Source organism: Neolamprologus brichardi, chromosome 9 (genome assembly GCF_056152115.1).
Source record: "Neolamprologus brichardi isolate AB-2024 chromosome 9, ASM5615211v1, whole genome shotgun sequence".
Lineage (NCBI taxonomy): Eukaryota > Metazoa > Chordata > Actinopteri > Cichliformes > Cichlidae > Neolamprologus > Neolamprologus brichardi.
In genome coordinates, this window is record NC_142112.1 from 5,246,874 (window position 1) to 5,270,335 (window position 23,462).

The 23,462-nt window shown below is 41.4% G+C and overlaps 1 protein-coding gene across 1 annotated transcript; it reads left to right on the forward strand.

Annotated features, from left to right (window-relative positions):
• The first annotated feature begins 11,124 nt into the window (after window positions 1-11,124).
• Window positions 11,125-22,091, forward strand: LOC148101139 (E3 SUMO-protein ligase ZBED1-like). Its single transcript, XM_087845739.1, has 8 exons — window positions 11,125-11,213; window positions 16,159-16,706; window positions 16,805-16,949; window positions 17,029-17,275; window positions 17,349-17,492; window positions 17,587-17,655; window positions 17,751-17,858; window positions 22,059-22,091. The coding sequence occupies exons 1-8, from the start codon at window positions 11,125-11,127 to the stop codon at window positions 22,089-22,091; spliced, it is 1,383 nt and encodes a 460-aa protein (XP_087701865.1).
• Window positions 22,092-23,462: the final 1,371 nt, after the last annotated feature.

The following is a 23,462-nucleotide window of genomic DNA, read 5'->3' on the forward strand; positions in this document are numbered from 1 at the left end:
GCTGCACAGGAAGAAGGTCCTGAATTCAATTCCACCTTCAGGCCGACGTCTTTCTGTGTGGAGTTTGCTTGATTGCTTGTTTGATTAATCTAAATTGCCTATAGGTGTGAATGTGAGTCAATGGTTGTCTGTCTCTATGTGTTAGCTCTGTGACAGACTGGCCACCTGTCCAGGATGTACCCTGCTGCTTGCCCTATGACAGCTGGGATAGGCTCCAGTGCCCGCTGAAAAAGAGAAGTGGATGGATGGAAGGATGTAAATACTTAATACATTCTAACAAGTATAATTCTATATCATGAAGAACATTCTGGGTCTGGGACCTTTTTTTCCTCTCTGTGTCTTCTGGGTTTCCAGGAGAATAAAGCAGCTGTTTTCCACTGAACCATCCAAAGTGTGTTCTCAGATGCAAGGCAAAAATATTAGGACACCAACACCAAGGCTGAAACAGAGCAATACTGCAAGAGCATATGGGAGAAGGGCACAACATAAAACAGCAATGCTCAGTTGCAAGTGGATCTAAGAACAGACCACAGCAGCTTCCTTGAACAGGACCATCACAATGACAGACAAGAAAGAGTCTGAAGTATGAAGAGTTGGTTAGCATCAGGCTGTGATTTACACCTACTGGCTAAAGAAGCTAACTGCATGCTCCACCAATCTCTCCAGCAAGTCCTAAAGTAGGTTTGTCCCGAGACGTCTCCCTGGTAATGTCCAACCAGGGAGACGCCTGGAATTCCTCACCTAGGAGGCATCCAGGAGGCATTCTAGTAGATGAACCACCACAACTGGCTCCTTTTGATGTGAGGAGCAGTGGCCAGAGATGGGCAGTAACGCGTTACTTGTAACTTGTAATGCGTTACTGTAATCCGATTACTTTTTTCAAGTAACGAGTAAAGTAAGGGATTACTATTGCAAAAACGGTAATTAGATTACCGTTACTTTCCTGTAGGAACGCTGCGTTACTGCGTTACTAAAACCGTGATTTTTTGCTAGAATGTCTCATGACAGTGACGTAAGCGAGTGCGACGTTCGTGACAACAGCTGTGTGCAGATCAACAACGGATAATATATCGAGTGCAGGAGAGAGTATGAGCGTGCAGCGTTTAAAGCGTGGAAGTACTGACCTTACTTTGAGTTTGATTCCATAAAAAGTGACAAAAACATTAGTGTCCATTGTGCGTGGGAAGAAAACTTCTTTTTACAGCGAAAAAAACCCCTAAACTTCCGAGCAAGCACCGAGTAGCTACGACATAATGGGAAATTCACAAAGAAACTCGCGGATTCTTCCACTGACCGCTGCACACCTGCACCAGGGTAAACCTCCGCCTACTCCACTCCTGCTTTACAGGTGAAAATAGAGCAACAGGACCGCTAGTCTTTGACTTTATTTATTTTCTGCTGTGTTTTACTTGCATCTATTTGAAAGACTGAGTGTAAACACACAAAAAATAATAATTTTATTTGCTGGAATGTGCAGAAAATAGGTTTAAATATTAAACAAATTTCTTCCAGTCAGAGAATGTTGCATATAATTAAATTTTTGCTTGATGCATAAAGTTAAAAGATTAAAATTAATACTAATCACCTATTCAGCCATTCAGTAAATCGTGTTTTTAAAAAGTAACTAAGTAATTAATTACTTTTGAAAATAAGTAATCAGTAAAGTAACTGGATTACCTTTTGGGGGAAGTAATCAGTAATTAGTTACTGATTACTTTTTTCAAGTAACTTGACCAACACTGGCAGTGGCTATACTCAAAGTCTGTCTCGCATGACTGAGCTACTTACCCTATTGCTAAGGGAAAGCCTAGATTGATTGATTGTATAATGAGTTGTGTGTGCAGGGCCTGCCTTTGCTATATAAGTATTATCTCTTTTTTTAAAAATAATGTTATTGATAGTCGGTGACTCTGAGTCAAATGGTGGAGAGTCCCAGGTCACAGGTACCAGATCTGGGACTCGCCACCATTTGACCCTAGAACTGAAGAAGTTTCTCGGCTGAGGGGGGAAACGTCTTCAAGCAACTTAAAGAAGTCCAGACGCTTTTCTTTCCAAGCTCTTCAAAGTGTAGATTGCACTTGCGTCTATGTCGATGAGAATCCAATAAAATCCTAAAATCACTGGTAAAAAGAAGGATCCCCCTTTGAGAAATGAAAAATGCTCAAAGGTTTGTTTGTTTTTTCCTCACGAAGGTTAACACAAAGTCCTGTGGATGTTGACAGCACTGTAAGCTGGTGACACACTATTAGCCTGAAGGAATTCTAGAACACTGGCACACAACTGTGAATGAGTGGCCCTAAAGGCCACATTTCATTAGCAGCATTCCCCCTCAGAACACTTTATCTGTTATAATTGTTGTGGGATTTGGTGAGGCAGGGGCAAAGGAGTGCTGAAAATGAAATTGATGTTCAAACAAGGGAGCAGCTGTCAGGAGCAGCTACCTGGGGGGTATTTCATGGAGCAAGAGGCTGGGGGGAAGCAGGAGTCCTATTGATGAAAGTCTCACTTCATTAAGAGTGACTCTGCTTTAGTTCGGTTTCAGTAAACTAACTAGTGACTGTTCCAGTTAGGATTAATGAAGTCATGACAGGGCTGGTGGATGCTGCACATGCCACATTTAAGCCGACTGAGCAGAGGAATGTAGCAGTCACACTTCAAAAGAACATGCTCCGTCCTTCTGAGACAAATGCAGCCTGATGATTACAAGCATCTAATGACCGTAAAAAGGCTACAGCTCTGCAGGCTGATTAAGAAAGTCACAGGATGCAGTCTGGCAGTGCAGCGGTGATCACATCAATTTATCTAATCACGCTAAATTCACTTTAATGAAAAAGACACTTGACAGCTCTATTTAGGTTGCTTTTTTCAAACCTAGCTCCCCGAAGATATAATGTCAGTTCAGAGAAATGGAACGGCATACGAGACTCATGGACAATAATGAATTTATTTTGTCATCTTGACAACACCACATTAAAAAAACCCATCAAGATGTGATTGAAGATTTTAACTTTAATTTAAGGTATTTGTAATAACAAATATTGCATCAACTGTTTAGGAGTTAAATACAACATTATATAAGGAATGTTAATAAAAAAAAAAGCTTGGATGGAAATTCTTTATAGACAATGTTGGGAAGGTTACTTTTAAAATGTATTCCATTACAGAATACAGAATACATGCTCCAAAATGTATTCTGTAACATATTCCGTTACGTTACTCAATGAGAGTAACGTATTCTGAATACTTTGGATTACTTAATATATTATCATGCTGTTTACAACTACATGAATGTACTATTGCTGTGATTTATTACTGTTACTGAAGGTCCGCGGCTCTGAACCGTAGTAAAGGGACCTCTGGCTAATACGGTGGGTTCTGTGTCGGGCTCGTAGCTGAAAACTAGCTTTACTTTGTTGTCTGGGTCAACTTTGCTAGCGAGAGACAGAGAGAGGCGTTGAAAGGCTGCTCCAACAGAACTTATTGTTTTTGGAGGAAAACACGAACACGGTGTACAGTCGAGTCTTAATAGCTTACTTACAACTGGGCTCGTCAGGCTCTCTTCTTGGCTGCAGTGGTTATTATTATATTTACATGCTTCCAGCTCCCGTTTCTGCTCGATGACAGCTCGTACTTTTCCTTTTTCTCCCTCCCTCGCTCACAGACACATAACGTGTATGGCAGTCCATTCTCCCTGCAGCACGGACTACACTGCCCATGATGCTACATTCTTTAGAGCTATACCTGTAGCATTCTGCCTATTAGCTTAGCACAACAACAACAACAAGGCTAATACGGGTTCGTGTCAGAATCATAGCTGAAAAATAGCTTTACTTTGTTGTCTGGGTCAACTTTGCCCATGATGCTACATTCTGCATTCTGCTTATTAGCTTAGCACAACAACAACAAAAAGGCCTCTCTCACCCAGGAAACACGCAGAGCGAGAGCGTCACCCTGTAACCATAGCAACCGCAACGCTGCCGCCTGGAACAACAGAACGTAGCTGTCAAACAAAATCCAAACAGTCCTGACCCGCCACAATATGAAACAGGGAAGTACCGCCGTGTAATCCATTTATTTCAACAAAGTAACTGTATTCTAAATACCACCTTTTTAAACGGTAACTGTAACGGAATACAGTTACTCATATTTTGTATTTTAAATACGTAACGGCGGTACATGTATTCCGTTACTCCCCAACACTGTTTGTAGACAATGACTACTTATCATCGACTGCCCCTTAAACTGGTTCAGATCTTCTTTTGTGTGTAACCCGTGGCCTGCACAGTGTTTATACACTCTCTGCATGTATACTCATTATATATTCCTATCTATCTGACAGTGTTATTCATTTAAATGTTATTATGTCAACGTTGTTTTTCTTCTCAATCAAGGAAAGACTTTTGCAAAGATATACTTTGGTTGTCTTCTGTGCTTTTTGTTGTTGTTGAGCTGTCTAGTAAGAGTGGGCGATATAGCCTAAAAAATTTTGACAATATTTCAATAATATCCTAACTGGAAATGTGAATCCACTGAAATGATGAGATGAGATGAGATAGCCTTTATTTGTCAGTTGCAGGTCTTTTGCCCACAACCGAGATGACAGACCTTGCCGACCGTACATACAATACACAAACATCACATTGGGGAGACAGGTCAGGCTAGTTAGCGAGGAAAAAAACATCAAAATGTGTAACACAAAAGGATAATACAGGAATGCACAGATATCAACACACCACAGCACAATAAACACAGACAGCAACATGGGAAAGTGTTCCAGTGTGTACATCTGATCTGGGACCACTGCAATCTTTCGACTGCGCCTCCAGCTGACCCGATGTCCACATCAGAGGGGAGGTAAGCGTTGGAGGTGGCGTTGGATCCGGGGTAGGGAGGGTGATGCGTCAGTGAGTGCTTATCAGTGTATATGTATGTGTGTGTGTGTCCATATTTCAGCTGAGACAGTGTCCTTCGTCCTACCAGTACCCATGTAGTGTTTTCCCTGAAAAATTTGAAATAACTGTAACTTGTTCGGAGCCTGAATGAAAACATATTATCTAACTGGGATGTTGTATCTTGAGCTTTATAAGCTGCTGCCTAAAACTCTGCTTTACCACTATGCCTGCAATTTCCATCTTTCTAGTGCTTCCTGTAATATGGACTGCAGTTAAGTGCACTCGATGACTATTCCAGCAACGCTTGGTGGAATCATTTCTTTATATTTTGGCCACATGACGAGCTGTAGTATCCCCTCCTTCAAAGTCTGGTTGTATTCTGTGGTGTTCTTTTGTTTTAAGTGGTGGAACAAGGTCGTTGTTTCTTTTTTTGCACCTTATGGGTGGTTTTCGGTGAAGTAGCTTCCTGTTCAATTCAATTTCCATTCTGAGGTTGACACACTGCTCTTGCTGCTAGACATCCTCATACTAGTCTTGTTATTGTGAGCTCTGGGGAATGTAAACGTAAGGTGCTGCTATAGCAACGATATTGCAATTTATAGAATACTTCACGTCAACCACATATTGGTTGTTTATCTATATCAACTGTGCCAAAAGAGTCTGCACCGTATAGATAAAAAAACAAACAACTACAAGTAATGGTTTTTATTAATTATCTTTGATATAGTATAGTATTTATATAGGTACTTGTATGCACAAGTGACAGGAAGGCACGAGTTGAACCAGTGGATTGGTGTGGTATAGCCATAATGCGGGTGTCATATTAAACTATTGTGGTGGAAAAAAAGGTGAACTGAAGGTCAAAGCTTTCAATTTACGAGTCAATCTACATTCCAACTCTCACCTGTGGTAATGAGATCCGGGTAATGACTGAAAGAATTGAATAAAGGGGACTGAAATGAATTTCCCTGGATGGGGACTTGGCTTAGCTTTAGAGGCGGGGTGAGGAGCACATCCAGAAAGATCTTGGAGGAGAGGTACTGCTCTGTTGTGTCGAGAGGAGCCACTTGAAGTGGTTAGGGCATCTGATTAAAATGCCTCCTGGATGCCTCTCCTTGGAGGTTTTTAGAAATAATGACCGCTTCCAATCCAATTGTGTTGAATAGCAATACAGACAAAAAGAAAACTAGCATTCCTAACCAGGTTTAATTTCCTCTTCTAACGAAATGATGAAAAACATTAAAATACCCAAAAGAACTAATAAAGAATAGAAACTTTTTTTTAACATATCAATTTAGGAAATAGTGAAACCACAAAAACTATCAAAATATGTAACCTAACCAACCTGGAAATTAGAGAATAAAGTTTTTTACATTTTATCAGACAGATATTTAATGGAATCAACTACTGTTTTATAGCTAAGTATGATAAATACAAGGCTGTATTGGTGCTGTATTTTTTTCAGTCACTAATGCAAAACAAAGATATTGGAGCCCAAATTTGTTTAAACTCTTGAGGAATGAAGTAAGCTGGTCCAGAGGAAAGTATTCCATAAGAATTTTGTTTGAGTGGTCAGTCTTGTCATTTTTCCAAGATATAAAAGATACAATATTTTTCCTTTCCCTAGATCAGTACTCAGTTTTTAAAGAGATTCCTCCAAAAATGCAGTTTTATGCATATAGTGCCAAATCACAACAGCAATCACCTCAAGGCACTTAATCTTGTAAAGTAAAGAGCCCGCAGCACAGAGAAGCTCCAACAATCACACAAATCCCTGTGAGCAAGCACACGTCCAGGGGAGAAGCTTTTAAAATGTAAGCCTGTTTCTGCAAAATGAATTTGTATCCATTCCTAAAGTTATTTATTATACCCTTTGATTAGTTTATTCTAATGTGCATTTTAACGTTTTGATCTGTAATGAAGTGGTCTAAAAATGCTATAAAACTAATAAAACCCCTGAAATGAATTTGCAATACTTTTTTTGTCAAATCTTACGTCAAACTAGAAAAAAATTGATAAAAAATTAACAACTTAACTTTTTAAAGAAATGACATCTTTGCCATTACTACCGTTCTTGCAGAATGGGGCATCTCGCGCCTCATTATTTGGTGTGTCTATATATTGCCTCCGTCTCTCCCTCTGTTCGTTGTTCTTTAGAGCTGCAGGTACCCTACTTCAGTTTGGTGTCGAGCAAATTTATATCCGAGTGTTTCCTAGTCTTTTGCTCAGTAGGCATTACATTTTTTCTTTGACCGTTGGCTTCTGTCTCTCTGCTTTGAGTCCGCAAATAAAGAGCTCACATAGTTAGAACATGACAAAAAGGGAGGAATAAGAGCGCGGCCTTGCAATGTTGAGCAGTGGAGGTGAAAGCAGTTTCACCACAAGCCATTAGTGATGAATGCTGAAGAGTTGATGTACAAGAGTTTAACCCATTTAATAACATGTATTTCCACTCAGCATGATCAAAGATCTTTACCATATCGGAAGAAATGACCACTGTTAGTATTTTGCATATGACAAAGAATAATCATAATAATTAATAATTATTAACCCTCTCGAGGCAGGTGTTGCCGATTTACAACAGTTGCAACTATCAACCTGATTACCCCACATACATTTTTTTTTTTTCCTTAGAAGTACCACTGCAGGACTCGGTTGTGCATTAGCAACAAAAAGTTTAATTTGAGCCTGAGAGGGTTAATAGTATTCAGGAACCTTTAAGCAGTGTAACTATACACTGCTTGAAGTACTCACTCACAGAACGCAAGTATGGAGAAGCTCGCGGCTCTCCAACGGGAGATTGAGAGACCAGTGTTGAACTGTAGAACTGCTTTGAAATTCATATGAGCTGTTCGCACTAAAGTAAAAACCACCATCACCATCACTTCATGCGGATACCCCTTCGGCGCCAGTGGCGGTCTCGAGGCTGGAGCTGAACAAAACACCCTGATAACAACTGTGTTTAGTCTGTTCCTTCCCATTCCATGCAAGGCCACCTGGGTTGGCTGGAAGACTGTTTACTTAGCCTAGCAGGGTGAAGGACACTGTAACTATAACTCACAGACAAGGCACTTTTGACTCTCCAGTCATTTATTAGTGACTGGAGTCACTAAGTCACTCCAGTGATTTGCCTGACTGAAGACTTTGAAGAGCTAAAAGTGCCGCTATCTTAGTAATGGGCAAATTTGATTTGCGCAACTGAGAAAATGGGTAGATTTAAATCCTCGAAAAATAGTTACATTTCTTCAAGTACATCTTGCAGTTTATCTGATTCATATAGCTGTATAGCAATCCAATTGACCGTTTTCAAAGAATTGTTAATATTTATGTTAATTTAATCTCTAGTTTCTAACAAAAACTTGGCTATGACTATGTCCTGATTCAGATTTAAGAAGATGAGCCAAATATTTGCTGGGTTTAGTCGCTCTGTCAACTCTGATTTGACTTGTTGAGTTGACAAAATTTTCAAAGTGATACCATAAGACCAAGGTGGAAAAGTCAGAGGTACCGTTTTCTGAAAATTGTGTTAAATGGGTTATTATAACACAATATTACCAAAGAATTTGGTCCAGTTTGTCTTAATCTGTCAGCATCATGCATTGTGTTTCAGGAACGCAGCAGTAACATTCTCTGTATTTATGTTGCACAGTGTAACTCTACTATTCTCAGGTTCTGTTCTCCGACTAATCAAGAAACAAACTTATGACATACTCAAGGTGGCCAGACCCAGATCTACAATGTCTGCAAGACATAATCCATCACAAAACCCCCCAAAACCAACCACAGTTTACTATTGTAACACTAAAATTGACAAGTGTAATTTTTCATAGTGCTACAGCATTAATCAATAACAGGGCTGGGAAATGGATTGAATTATAATTTAAATCCCAATTCTGACTTTTAACAATTAAGTAAACAAGATCATTAGATGAAATTTTCATGTCATTCATTCATCTTCTTGCATTGCTGTAAAGCTGTATGATGTATCCTCTCACTAAAAGCCCAAATGACAGTGATCAAGTGATCCTGCTTACATAGTGGACACTTATAGAGTGCTTATACAGTGGCATTATGTTAACTTGGAGCTTGTCCCAAGTGGTTTGACTGTATATGTAGCAGCACAGGGTGGTGGACAGTAAATACGGAAAAGACCAAAGAACCAATGTTGTCACACACTAAAATGCCGGCATTGCAATTAGAAGCTCAAAGCTTTTACAATTTAATGAAAACCCGACAATGCCACTCTGGGAATTTCACCCAGAGAATACAGAGTTGAGCCTATGCTAATTGTCAAGAAGGTACTTAGGTCCGTTATACTCAGGACAGAGTATTTCAGTTCAGTGTAAAGACAAACAGTTTATTTAAAATACCACAATACCATGAATCATTTGTACATGTACTGTAAAATTAAGAGCTATGGCTCACCAGTGTGTTAATGGGATGCTAGATGAGGACAGGTCGAGAAAAATCACCAACTCATATGTGCAGCTCACCTTCACACACACACGCGCGCACATGCACACGCACACACACACATACACTATGGTGCAGCTCAGACCAAGGGTGCATAAATAAGCACAGCCCACAGAAGGTCCCACCACCACCAAGGCACCCAGTCACCTCCACTTTAGGCCTTCTGCTTCTGAATAATAGAAACAAGTTATTAATATATTCAAACAAAAACAAAAACAAAAACAAATGCACTCTCTGTGCATTTGGCTCTTCTGCAGAAACACACCAGTGATCTGCAGCTAGAATCTACAAATCAAAACATTCAGAAAACAAATGCAGAAACAAAATAAATTAAACATTCAATTTAGAGCCAATAACTTCACAGTATTACTCCAAGTTGTTACACATACAACTGCTCCAACAGAATCATTCATGCACATTAACCGACTTCCACATATTGCATGTACGGCTCAACCGCTTAAACATCCAACTTCTAGTGAGACGACAAAACAAAGCAAAAAGAAAAGACAGCGACAAAGTGCAATAAACACAAGGCAAAAAAGAAATCCAAAAAGGCAAAGCAGCAGGACTCCTGTAAATGCAGCCCGAAGAAGCAGTAGCAGTCCCGCTATAAGGCTAATAGCCGCCCACTCAGGCCCAGACTTCCTGCAGTGCATCATACAATTAGCATTTAAAGCAAAAGAGAATAATAGAAGGCTAAGATTGTCACAACTCAAAATAATGTACCGATCACACGCCGTTGCCCAATTTGCAAACAAAGTGGCCAACAGGAGGCTTCTGCAGCTACAACCTACAAACACAATCATCAGTGATCAATGGAAAGCTTCACTCTGCAAAACAGGAGAAATACCAATCAACAAAAGTGCAATGCTGAGGCAGCAGCGACAAGTATGGCAAGAGGTGAGAGAGTCAGGGATGCTCAGATGGCAACTTCTATTTATAGTAACGCCCCATATAATGTGACTGGTTAGTAGCGTGATTAATAAGCCAATACTGAAATATATGTAAACTTACCTCAATCATTGTGCTAAACTGTGGAAAATCAGATAATGTCTTGTTACAGGGCTGAGGTCTATCCCACCTGTCAAAGAGCAAGACGCAAGCTCCGCCTCAAACAGTCAGTCAGGACAGCAGAAAAACAGAAAAGCACACACTTTTAAATCCACACCACATCCACATCTGCCTAACTTTAATCACTACTTTTTAGCCAACAGGCTTCAGTTCATCTCTAGATGGTTAAAACACCCTGGATAGATGTCAAACAGGCACTATGTAATAATCTAGAAAATTCAGACCTCCCATTTATCAGCTCAAACATCAAACGACATGAATGCTTTAAAAGCATCAACATCAGCTCTTCTCTGACAGCATGGTGGGAGTTTCTAAAAATAACAGTCTTCATTAATCCCATGCAAACGTACACCTATCTGGAGCAATCCGGACATATTACAAAACAATAATATGATCAACTTGCCAGATTGGAGTTATAAAGGAATTAAATACTTGGAACATATATTGACGGAAGTGACGGACAAGGTAAGCGACTCATGTTGTAACTGACGTCAGACGCCGGAGATTTTGGCGGTAAATTAAAGCGAATGGTAGTTTAGAATTGAACAAATTCCTTTAAGCTTCAGTATTACCAAATACACAAATACAAACAATATTTGTCTAAATCATCTCCAACACCCTGGAGAACAACGGGGAGAGTTTAGAGGCTCTCCAAGATTACATTGATCAGTGCTTCCAGGATCTCGTAATGAAGAAGGCCCAGAGTGCATCTTCCCCGGCCCCCGTCGTTGAAAAGATGTCGCCCGGCAGATTCCCCCGGCACAACATCGCCAGCCGGCAAAAATATTGCCGACATACTGGAGTCAATCGACAAACAATTGTCCAGTTTCGATGCAAGGCTGTCCTTGGTGGAGATTCTTCACCGGGAATTTAAATCCTTGCGAGAATCCCTGGAGTTCAGCCAGCAGCAGGTGGAAACGCTCGCTGCTGAAAATGCCACGCTAAGGGAGTCGGTGAAATGTCTCACAGGCAATGTTACCCAGCTCAATAGAGAAAATAAAAAATAAAAGAGACAGTTATTGATCTACAAGCTCGTGGCATGCGTGATAATCTTGTATTTTCTGGTATTCCAGAAGCCGCTGGAGAGGACGCGGAGACCACGGTAAAAAGCTTCATCAAAACCCACCTGAAGCTGCCGGAGATGGTGAAGAACATCGCCTTCGATAGGGTACATCGCCTCGGCCCCATGCGGGCTGCGACTGGGATACCACGTCCTATTGTGGCCAAATTCGGCCACTTCAAACAAAAGGAACAGGTGAAAAGTCGCGGCAGGGAATTAAAAGGAACGGACTTCAGCGTAAACGACCAGTTCCCCAAAGAAATCCTGGAACGACGCAGGGTCCTCTTCCCAATCCGACGCGGCTTCATTCAGAAGGGCTCCCGCGCTGTCATCGCTGTGGACCGGCTGTACGTGGATGGACAGCTTTACTGTGACCCCGGCATCACTCCATGGCTGTATTAACTTCAGACCAGATAAGAATACCAATATCAAATCACATCTTAAGTGTGATATAATAGCAGAATGAACACCATCACTCTCCGTCAATGGTTTAATTGGAATGTTTCCATTTTTTTCTTCTCGTTTTTTTCCCCCTCTTGTTTTTATGCTGCTCACCCTTGTCCTTGGTTTCTTTCTTTATTTCTTTCACTACTTCGATCACCTGCTTCCACACTCATCCACAAACAACATCCTTTATTTTGACACATACGCACAGCACGATCATGCACAGTCATGCGCTCAACGGCAGCACATTTATATCAGTCAGACAGCGCACACAGACGTACAGGACACACACACTTAAGCCAAGCGTAGTCATATTAGTAAATATGCACACACATAGTCAGACTCAGGGAGCATCTCGCCACACATTTTTTTTCTCTCCTTCTCTTTATTCAGGAACAAGTGATGTATTCTCTCCACCTGTCTAAGCGACACACACAGCGTACACCCCTAGTTATACACAGACATCTATGAGCGCGCTAAGGTTCGTTACATGGAATGTAAATGGAGCTGGCTCCAGAGAAAAGAGGTTAAAAATATTTAACCAACTCAAAAAACTACAGGCAGATGTTGTCCTTTTACAAGAGACCCACAGACCTCTTTGAGGTTCGAATGAACTTAAAACACCTGAGTTTCCTAATGTGTTCTCAGCTTGTTATAATTCTAGACAAAGGGGAGTAGCAATTTTAATCCATAAAAAAATTAATTTCACAGTACTCGATACAGTTATAGATCCAGAGGGCAGATTCTTAATCATTAAACTATCTATACTTGATAAAAAGCTATGTATTGTAAGTGTATATGGTCCAAATGTTGATGATCCCTCATTCTGTCACGGTTTTTTCAGTGCACTCTTTGAACACTTAGATGGCACACTTGTTCTTGGAGGCGACCTCAACCTTGGACTAAATGAAGAAATGGATAGGCTCAATACAGCTGGACCTCAGCGTAATTGGCAGTCCACAAATATAATCAAACAGTATATGAGCGACTTTGGCCTTTGCGATGCATGGCGCTCCCTTCACCCCAACAGTAAGGAATATACTTTTTTCTCACATGTCCATCACTCCTACTCTCGTCTGGATTATTTTTTGGTCAGCAACTCACTGCTGAGTGACATTTCAGACACTGAGATTCACCCTATAGCTGTCAGCGATCATGCTCCTGTATCTTTAACACTAATGCACAAGAATAATACTATGCCAAGTAAAAACTGGAGATTCAATACATCGCTGCTTAAAGATGAAGACTTTATTAAATATTTTAAAAAAGAGTGAACTTCATATTTAGACTATAATGACGCTCCCGGAACATCAGCATCTGTTCTATGGGAAGCAGGGAAAGCTGTGATGAGAGGTAAAATAATTTCTTTCTCATCACACAAAAAGAAAGAAGAAAACAAAAAATACTCAGGAATTAGAAAAAAAACATCAAATTCCTAGAAGAAGCCTACGCGTCCCACCAAGATCAGGAAACAATGAACAAAATACGCAAAACAAAACTAGAATTAAATGCGATAATTGATAAAAAACAAAAAACAAAACAGAATTCTTAGTACAAAGACTACGCTTACAAAATTATGAAAATGGTAATAAATCTTGTCAATTTCTAGCAAACCAGCTAAAAATAAACAAAGAAAAAACAACTATATGTGCTGTTCAAGATTCATCTGGGAACACAATATATGAACCGAAACAAATAAACAACATTTTCAGGGATTTCTATAAAACGTTGTATTCACCACAAATAAACCCATCTAAAAAGGAAATTGATCAGTTTTTGGACAACATTATTCTCCCAAATTATTAGACACTCAAGCAATGGCACTGGATTCGCCACTGACATCAGGTGAACTCCAGGAAGCCCTGATAAGTATGCCCAATAATAAGGCTCCAGGTCCAGACGGCTTTCCTGCAGAATTCTGGATGATTCTAGCACCAGTTTTTTACAGAACGTTGTTGGAAATCAAAGAAAAGGGCAGACTTCCATCAAATATGAATTCTGCAAACATTAGTCTCCTGCTAAAACCAGGCAAAGACCCTGTGTATCCCTCAAGCTATCGTCCAATATCCCTTATAAATGTAGACCTTAAAATAATCTGCAGAGCTCTCTCAAAAAGACTGGAGAAAATAACCCCCCTCTTAATTCATCCTTCCCAAATTGGTTTCATAAAAGGTAGGCACTCATCAACAAATACACGTAGATTACTTAATTTGATAGACTACTCATACAGTAAAAATCTTGAAACTACAATATTTTCTTTAGATGCAGAAAAAGCATTTGACAGAGTTAACTGGAAATTTCTATTTGCAACTTTACACAAATTTGGTTTTGGAACCTCTTTCATTAACTGGTTAAAAATATTATATAATTCCCCATATCAGATTACCCAATTAACTGGTCAAAATCTACAGTCCTCTCGATTAATTGCTCCTTCCATAATTTTTCTTCTACACCACTGCAATCGGGAAATATAAAATATTTAGATATTAATGTTTCTCCCAAGCTTGCAGATCTGAGTAAATTAAACCATTAAACCATATCCCACTATATCCCACACAAACCATATCCCACTTTTAAAGAAAGTAGAAGGCAATCTGGCTAGATGGAAATGTTTACCCGTATCACTCATGGGAAGGGTTGCCGCTATAAAAATGATGATCTTACCAAAAATAAATTATTTATTCTCAATGATCCCAACTAAACCGCCACAAGATTGGTTCAGATCTCTAGATTCATATATGTCCAAATTCCTTTGGAAAAATAAACCCCCACGCATCAGCTTAAAAACACTACAAAAGACCAAGGATAAAGGAGGATTAGAACTACCTAACTTTCAGCACTACTTCTTAGTCAACAGGCTTCAGTTTATCTCAAATTACTTTCCAAAATATACAGAATGCTTTCTAAAACAGATGAATCAATATCACTTCCTATTGCAAAATGGAAAGCGGATTTATCAGTTAACTTAGACCAAAACTTCTGGTCTCAGATTTCCTTAAAAACCTTTCATCTAATTAGAAATCCCAGTCTTCAATTAATTCAATACCAAATACTACATAGAGTGCACTATACAGGTGTATTATATTATATTATATTCAGGTGGCTAGGGATGGGTACCGGTGTCTGGTGCCATTGTGGAACCGGTTCTGACATAAACGGCAGTAACCAGACCGAAAAGCAGCGCACAATTCGGTGCTTCATTTTGGTGCTTTTTTTCCCCTGAGAAATCTAGCCAATCACTTCCTTTCCAAGGATAGTAGGCGGGCCCAGGTACGTACAGGGTTTTTTTTAGAGCAGAGCTAAAATGCTGAAGGCGAGGCGCTCGAGAGTGTGGCTGTACTTCACAGCAAAAGATATAAACTCAGCAGCCTGCAACAAGTGCTTAAAGGTAATAATGTGCAAAGGAGGTAACACTTCAAATCTAACGAAACACATGGCGTCGCATAGCGTTTTTTTAAAAGCAGAGAAATGCACCGCATTTGATAACTTGCAGCAAGACACATGCAGAGACACAGAGCACATCTACTGCGGGTGTGGTGCCTGTTAGCAACATCCAAGAACCCGAAGAGGAGAGTCCTGGCCCCTAGCCCTGCCAGTGTAGCAGAAATGATAACTGATGATGATGATGGCAGCAGCACCCGTTCTTCTCTGGGTGAGTATCTTAATGTTGTTCGTGTGTAATTTACGTTGAGTAGGCTAACCACGTTATTACATTAATGCATGTAAGGTGAACTAGCAAACATCATCATAGTTACATGTGGCTGTCTTCTTGTTTGATGGCAGATACTCCCTTCACCCTGGCCAAAAAGGCTAAAATGACCAAAGAAAAAGTGGACGAAATTCATTTATAGTCAAAGATCTCCATCCATTTTCAATGGTGGAGTCACCATCATTCAGGTGAAAAATGTTGTATTACTCTGACATAAAAACAAAATAGACTGTGTAATACTGTAAAGGTTAATATGTTCATAGCTGCTTAGCTTTGTAAGTCTTCTCTAAATATTATAAGTAAACTATATTTGAATAAAAGGTGAGCTATATGTTATTTTTTATCTGGAAGAAAAAAATTTATGGAAATTCAAATGTATTTTCTGTTTATTCTGGGAGCTGGTTTATATGTTTTGTTTATTTTATCTGAAAAAAAAAGAATTAAATTTCAAGTCAAAAACATTTTTTTTTTATAAACTTGTTTTTGTTTTGTTTGTTTTTTTAATTCAGGGAGATGTGCTCTGCCCTTAATCCGAGGTATCAGCCCCCATCCAGGGATGATCTATCCAACACACTTATACCTGCTTGGTATTGCGTGGAGAAAAGCAACCTCATCCAGAATTTGGCACAGGTTAACAAGGTCGCTATCACCTGTGATGGATGGACCAGTATTGTTCAGGACCATTTCCTCACAGTGACTGTTCACTACATCTACAAAGGCAAAATGAAGCAGAATGTGCTTAGCACTGAAGCAGTTTATGAGTCACAAACAGGTCCAGTTGTTGCTAAAGAAATATCAAGCGTTGTGGAGCAGTTTCACTTGGGAGGGAAAATAATTGCTGCCACTGTAGACAATGCCTGCAACATGGATGTTGCTTTGAAAAAATTGGACTTTTTAAAAGTGGGATGCTTTGCTCATACCCTCAACATGGCCGCACAAAAGGTGTATGACATTCCTGCAGTTTCCAGCTGGTGTGCCAAAATCCGTTCAGTTGTGGTGTGGCTCAAACGTTCATCCTTGAGCAAAACTGTGCTCAGAGAAAAGCAGCGAATCCTGAGTAAGTAGCACATGCAGTTACATATCAAGAAGTATTGTTATTCATATGACCTTTTTTTATAGTAATTTAAAATATGTTTGTGTCTATCTGTGCTTTAGATTTGCCAGAGCATAATGTAATTCTTGGCGTTAAGACGCGCTGGAATTCTCTCTTCCTAATGGTGGAGAGATTTATGGAGCAGTTTGATGCAATCCAGGCAGCTGCTCTGGATCAACGGCTGAGGAAGCCTATGGAGAAGGACAAGTAAGTGAATGACATGAGCATCACTTGCAAGAGCTAAATTACGTCAGTTACCTTTAACATTGTGAATATTTTTCAACAGGCTAGAAAGGTTCACGCACACTGATTTAATCAAGGCAGAGGAGTTTATTAAGTGCATGCAAGTCCTGTACACGTCAACCATGTGTGTCTCAAGTGACAAGTCACCCACATGCAGCCAAATCATCCCCATCCTGGCCAAGCTGGAGGCACATTTCAGACGATGTGATGAAGACAGTGTTTTCACCTCTTCAATAAAAGAGAAAGTCTGGGGTAGTCTGCAGAAAGGATATCAGATATTTGCAGACAATGTCAATGCGCATGAAAAATAGGGTTACCTTTTTTCAGTATCAGCTCCTATGTTATAGCTTGTTTTACTTAAAGGATGAAAACCTTCAGAAATTTCTGAAGGAGGCCACGATGATGGACCCACGTTTTAAAGGCAGGCTAGGTGGTGAGGCAGCTACTGACATCTGGGACAGGTTGGAGAAGGCAGCAGTTGTAAATGCCACAGCAGCAGTTGCACAGGTATTTTCATTGTGTGTGTACAATCTTGTCCTTTTGCATCATGATGTAGTTTCTATGTTGAAGGAATGCTCTTTTACTATCTGTGTGTCCATAGCCTCCCACTGAGGACCCCAAAGCACAGAGCGAGGTGGATGATGCTGACACGGACAAGCCAGAAAAATATGTAATTTCAGATTTTTTCTAACACAACCACTACATTCTAAAAGTGATCTTTATTTATTTTGTAAACCTCACACATCTTTTTTTGTTGTTTTTCAGCTAAGTAAGGTCCAGAAGTCACCCTTAGAAAAGCTGTTTGAGGATGAAGACAGAGAGCTTCAACAGGCTGCTTCTCAAGTGGATAGAGTCCCCTCAATCACAGAGCAGGTACAGAAGGAGCTTCAAATATACAAAAGACTGCCAGGAATTACCTCTGGACAAGACCCTGTGGCCTGGTGGTGGAGTAAGAGGGATACAATCCCCAATTTATCTGCCCTATCAGAAAAATACTTGTTTGTCCCAGCCTCATCAACGCCTTCTGAAAGAGTTTTCTCTTGTGCTGGGCATGCCATCATCCAAGAGCGATGCCGTATAGCTTTAGCATATATAAGTTTGTGTTTTCAATTGTTTAAGCACTGGTTCCAACCAAAGATGTTATGTTTTATTGACAGAAAGGGCTAACTTTGTTATAATTTTGCTTAAAAAAATTATTGGGAAAAATAAAAACACAAGAGGTTTTTGGACGAAGTTTGTGTTCTTTATTCTTTAAGCACCGGTTCGAACACCGTTTAAGCACCGGCACCGTTTCAAAAGTACCGTTTTGGCACCGGTATCGGATAAAACCTAAACGATACCCATCCCATAGAGTGCACTATACAGGTCATCGATGTTCAAGATGGGCTTTACGTCTACCAACAACTGCTCACACTGCCAAACCAATTCACCGGACAATTATATCCACGCTCTTTGGTTCTGTCCACCAGTTCAAAAGTTTTGGCGCGAGATATGTGAAGGCCTATCAAAGTGTCTGAAATGTAACATTCCAACTTCCCCTTTAGTGTGTTTGTTGGGCAGCTTAGATAATGTCACTACAGATAAGAATATAGCCCATATGGTTTTCACTGCCCTATGCATAGCCAAGAAAACAGTCCTCATGAACTGGAAAAATAAAAATAATCTTAATTCTAACCAATATAGAAATTATAAATTAGATTACATTAGTCTTGATACAGCCTCTGCCACCACATCAGATCAATTGCTCTGGGCTCCTTTGATCAGCTCCATCACCTAGTGGGGGTGGGGGGTCATAGTTTGGTCCCACCTTCGCTGTTGTGATTGGTGTGGGAGTAGGGACAGGCTTGGGGGGCTCAACCCGCAGTTGCGGTCATGGCCAATTAGGGGCTCTGTTGGCTCTTAGGTGACGGTTTCCTCGTGGTTGCGGGCAGCAGAGCTAGGGGAGGGTCTGTGCTGATGGACGTGGGTTACTGACCTGGTAGCCTGGCTGCCCCTGGGTGGGTCCTGGACGGGCGTGGGGTTCTGGGGGTACTCCGTCTCTGGGGCTTGGGTCCTGGTTGGTGTGTTGCCGGGGTTTTGGGCGGGGGGGTGTATGGGGGCTCAGCCCTGGCGCAGGGTGCCGCCAGTGCATCGAGCCACCTGGGGGGCTCTTCAACTGGTGGGGGAGGCTGTTACATCTTGCAGGAGGTCTCCCCTCTTCAGGAACTCACTCTGCTGGAGGGGGAGATATAGGAGAGGTGGAGGAAGATCTCAGCCTGGGCGTCTATTGTCGTGTGTAGTCTGGAAGATGAGTGGATGACGGGGTGGGTGCAGTTTTCTCTGTGGTGGGGTCGGGTGGGCTGTCCCGGGCTCTGTGGGGCCAGGCGGCGCTGCTGAACTGGGCCCCCTTTCCCTGGTGGGTTGCAGAGTGTGGGGGTGCCTACTGGGGTCAGCGGGGGAGCTGGCCCCAGGGAAGGGTCACTTGCCCCTCCCTTCCTTCCCTCCCCCCCCATCTCCAGCTGTCTCCCTCTTCCCGCTCCACCACAATCACCCACACATGCAGGGCCTCGGGGTAAAGGTGTGTCACCAGGGTGCAGGGGAGGCATCCCCCCCCCTCTGTCCCCTTCTGGCTGCCTGTGCCTCAATTTTATCCCACAACTTAGACATTCACATTACTCACACTGTCAGGGCCTCCCTGCTGCTGCAGCGTCAGGGTGGTCTGCTTCTCTCCACCCCAGGGAAAAGGGTAACACTACCTGGGTCTGGGTGCAGTTTCCCCCTTCAGAGGCAAGGGTACCTAAACCCGGGACTTAGAGTACGCTTGGGGAGTGTGATTGTGTGTACAGTGTCTCTCTATGTCTGTCTCCACGTTGGGTGAGTGTTGAGTAATTGCATATGAGAGCATGAGGGTGGGAATGGATGTTTGTATCTGTGTGTGCCTGTATGTCTGTGTCTATACGTCAGGTTGGGTATCAGACGCCACCTCTCTGGGGACATCTCAGGCCCTCCAAGGTATGGAGGCCTATCTCCCCCACCACTTTCCCCCTCAGACATTGATGCGTTGGTGGTTCTTTGTGTCCGGGGGTGGGCATCCAGGTACACACCGGCTCACTCCTTGGTGGCTGCTTGTCGGGGCCTGGAGCCTGGGGCTCGCTCGGGCCACTTCGGGGTTGGGGTGCCCTCAGCCTCTCGGCCTGGGGCTCGGTCACTGCCGGCTGCCGGCAGAGCCCGCGGGCACGTCACTGCAAGCCCCTCTGGCCTCTGCTCCGTGGCTGCTGGGTGACCTCTGTTATGGCCCGTCTAGGAAGCGGCCAGACCACAACATAAAGGGTGATCCATCCCTGTCCAACCCCAAACAGCACATCACACACTTAATACTTTGTGACAATTATTTATTTACAATGAGTGCAGTTAAACAAAGGAAGGGAGCATATCATAACTTCAGGGTGAACCCAAGGCCAAAACAACAAACAAAAGGTAGTCTATCTCAGGAATAAATACAACTTACCTACTCAAAAGAACTAACTCAAACGACAATCACTTTTCTCCCTGCCTAACAAAAACAGGAGAAAACTGATCAAACAAAAAAGGCGGTCCACCCCTACATGCTCTTACATTAACCAACATAGTGACACAGTGAACGGTCTGCCGGTTGGGTTGGGCCGAGGATGAATGACCTGGCAGTCCCTGGCAGTGTCTTCTTATCCGCTGCCTCCCGGTCCTTAGCCAATCGGTGCGAGCCATCCACCCTGGATGCACCAGTCACGGAGGAGCACCTGCACACTCAAATTTATATATAATTACGACAACAGTCGTAACACCTCTCGTTTGGGGCTCTCCTCAGCTCTTCCCAGGAGGGTGGCACGGTTGCCCCTCTGATGGTCCTCCTTGGATTCTCGTACTCTGAGGGCCTCTGGATGTCTGGGGCCTGGATCTCCTCCATTTCTGCTTCATGCCCTGGGGGACGGGGCTTTGGTTCCCCACGCTCCCTAGCAGTTCATTACATGGAGAAACCTTTTGAATACAATCGTGCTGATCCACACAATTGTGCACACAGGTATACACACGGGTGTTCACAGACACAAACTACACCTTTCTTGGCTGCTACCTCAAAGCACATTGTGCGCTGTCGATCTTGCATGCTGCACAATAACATTTAATATTTAGTTTCTACTGTTAGCTAGTTTATTGTGATGGTGTTGTATTTATTATGTTGCTCTTTTTTGTTTCTTTTCTCTTCTGTTTTTTTTTTTTTTTTATCTCCATAAGGGTGATCCAGGTGTTTTGTTTGTTTTTCTTTTTGTTTTTTCTTTTCACCATCTCTTCTCCCTTGTATTTTTCTTTCTCTCCCTCTCTTTCATTCTTTCTTTCTCCCTGTCTTATCCCCCAGTCATCTCTGTCCTTTCTGTTACAACCGGAAATCAAATAAATACATAAGGTATAATGTATTATATGGTCATAACATACCATTATGATCCACTTGGTAAAGTAAATCCGCTTGGCAGCAATGGCAGACAACAATTCTGATGGCTAAAGATCCAAACGGGACAGGCAAAAAATGAAAAAATAATAAGAATTGAAAATAATTAAGAATCACATAAAAACACATGGAGATTTCTTGTCTAACTACTGAACATCAGCACTATTGCGTACTCAAAGAATTCACAATGTGCATCCTCCCCATAGTCAGAAGGAAAAAACAAATTCACATTTTATGGTCATCTTCTCTCCACCTGAGTCTCCACCCTAATTTCGAAGGATGGCAGTTATATCACAAAATATAACACAATATGAGATCATATACAGAAATGAAACAGCATTTGTTTTTCATCTGCAAAAGAAAACTTCAAACTTAGTTACATCAAGCTGCTCTTTCATAAGAACCTGTTGTTTAGATAAGGAAGTCTTTCAGTGTGTGATATATTTTCCAAGTTTATCATTAAATCCATTCAACCCATGTTTCCCATTTTATTAACTGTTTCTGTAAAAAAAATAAATAAAACCTCATCCCCAGTGTTATTAGGGATTGAGGCACACATGCCTCACCAAACATCACACGCACTCCTTTGTGCCATTCTTATTTTACTTGTCCAGATGTTTGCCATCAAGGACAGTGAATATGTCTGAACCTGTAGGTAAATTAATACAACAAACATATACTAACACTGGTGTTAGTGCTTCTCGAGTTCTAGAGTAAAACAATGTATTTCCACACAGCCAACCTATATTAAACACTTCTGAGCTAAATTTTACAACAGATTGATAGATCTTGCCTCTCTATCTATGCAGTATACTGCACTCCTTACTATTGTAGGGCAATCGACCCATTTAAACAGTGTAAACCCTCTCAAAGGTATTTACAATTATCTTTACTGTGCCCACATCAGTGATTGGGGAAACCAAAACAACCACATTTAACTCTGGAAGAACTACCTCATTCTTTAGGTGTTATGGAACGGCTGTGTGCAGACAGGAATAGGACCCAAAGTGCAGACTCCGGAGACAGACGTGAACTCAAAAAACAGCTTTAATGCTGAACTCAAAGTAACAAACTTCCAAAGTAAAAACATTAACGCAGGCAGGAAAACCAAAACACACAGCATAAGTGAGGGTAGATAAGAGTAGATCACAACACTGACAAACTGAAACACAGGGCTTAAATACATAGAGGGAGCAATCAGGGAATGGGCAACAGGAGGGAGACACAGCTGGGGCAAATCAGGCCTGACGAGACAAGGGGAAGCAAAACCAGACGCATTAACATGAGACATGGACTTTCAAAGTAAAACAGGAAACATAACACAGACTCACAGGCAAGCACTATAATAAAGGGAACAGAGACGTGGGACCAGGGCAGACACAGACACTGACTGGACGTGGGGATACTGCAGACAGGGGAGACAGCAACTATGGAACACAGACAGAAAACCAGAACACTAAAACTCTAACCAAACCCCACCCAGAGAACCTAAACTAAGAATAATCCTAAAACCCATAAAGCAAAGCTAGAATATAATGAAATAACAAAATCAAAGAACCAAAAATACAAAACACTGGGTCGACGACCCAGGGACCCTAACATTAGGTGCTTCCAGCATGTTTGAGACCTATCAAAATCCCTCAATGAAATGTGATGAACCCAAATCTTTACCTTTAGGGTGTCAAACAATGTGTCAAAGTTCCATACACATGTCAAAAGAACTCACAACTGTTGTTACTATGTTTACTGAGACAATGAGGGCCTATAATGCACTTAGGCATCAGGAACTGACATGCTAGAAAATCAGTCTAGCTACCCTACAAAATATACACAAGTAATTATTAGTTAAGTTGCTGTAAAACTTGCATGCTATAATTACTCCAATCACTTTTACTCAGGCTCAGGACTCTAACAGAGTCTGTGATGTTCAAAGAGTCATGTAAATGCATATCATTTATAACATGATTTTTAACGTCACACCAACGACCTCCTTAACTTAAAAACATACTAAGCTTTCC

What these genes read in the sequence shown, in the direction of transcription:
- LOC148101139 (XM_087845739.1), top strand. Translation starts at nt 11,125, where the DNA reads ATGAAGAAGGCCCAGAGTGCATCTTCCCCGGCCCCCGTCGTTGAAAAG. An exon ending in ATCAGATATTTGCAGACAAT is followed by an intron (nt 17,276 to 17,348) that starts GTCAATGCGCAT and finishes TTTTACTTAAAG; the next exon opens with GATGAAAACCTTCAGAAATT. An exon ending in CGGACAAGCCAGAAAAATAT is followed by an intron (nt 17,656 to 17,750) that starts GTAATTTCAGAT and finishes GTTGTTTTTCAG; the next exon opens with CTAAGTAAGGTCCAGAAGTC.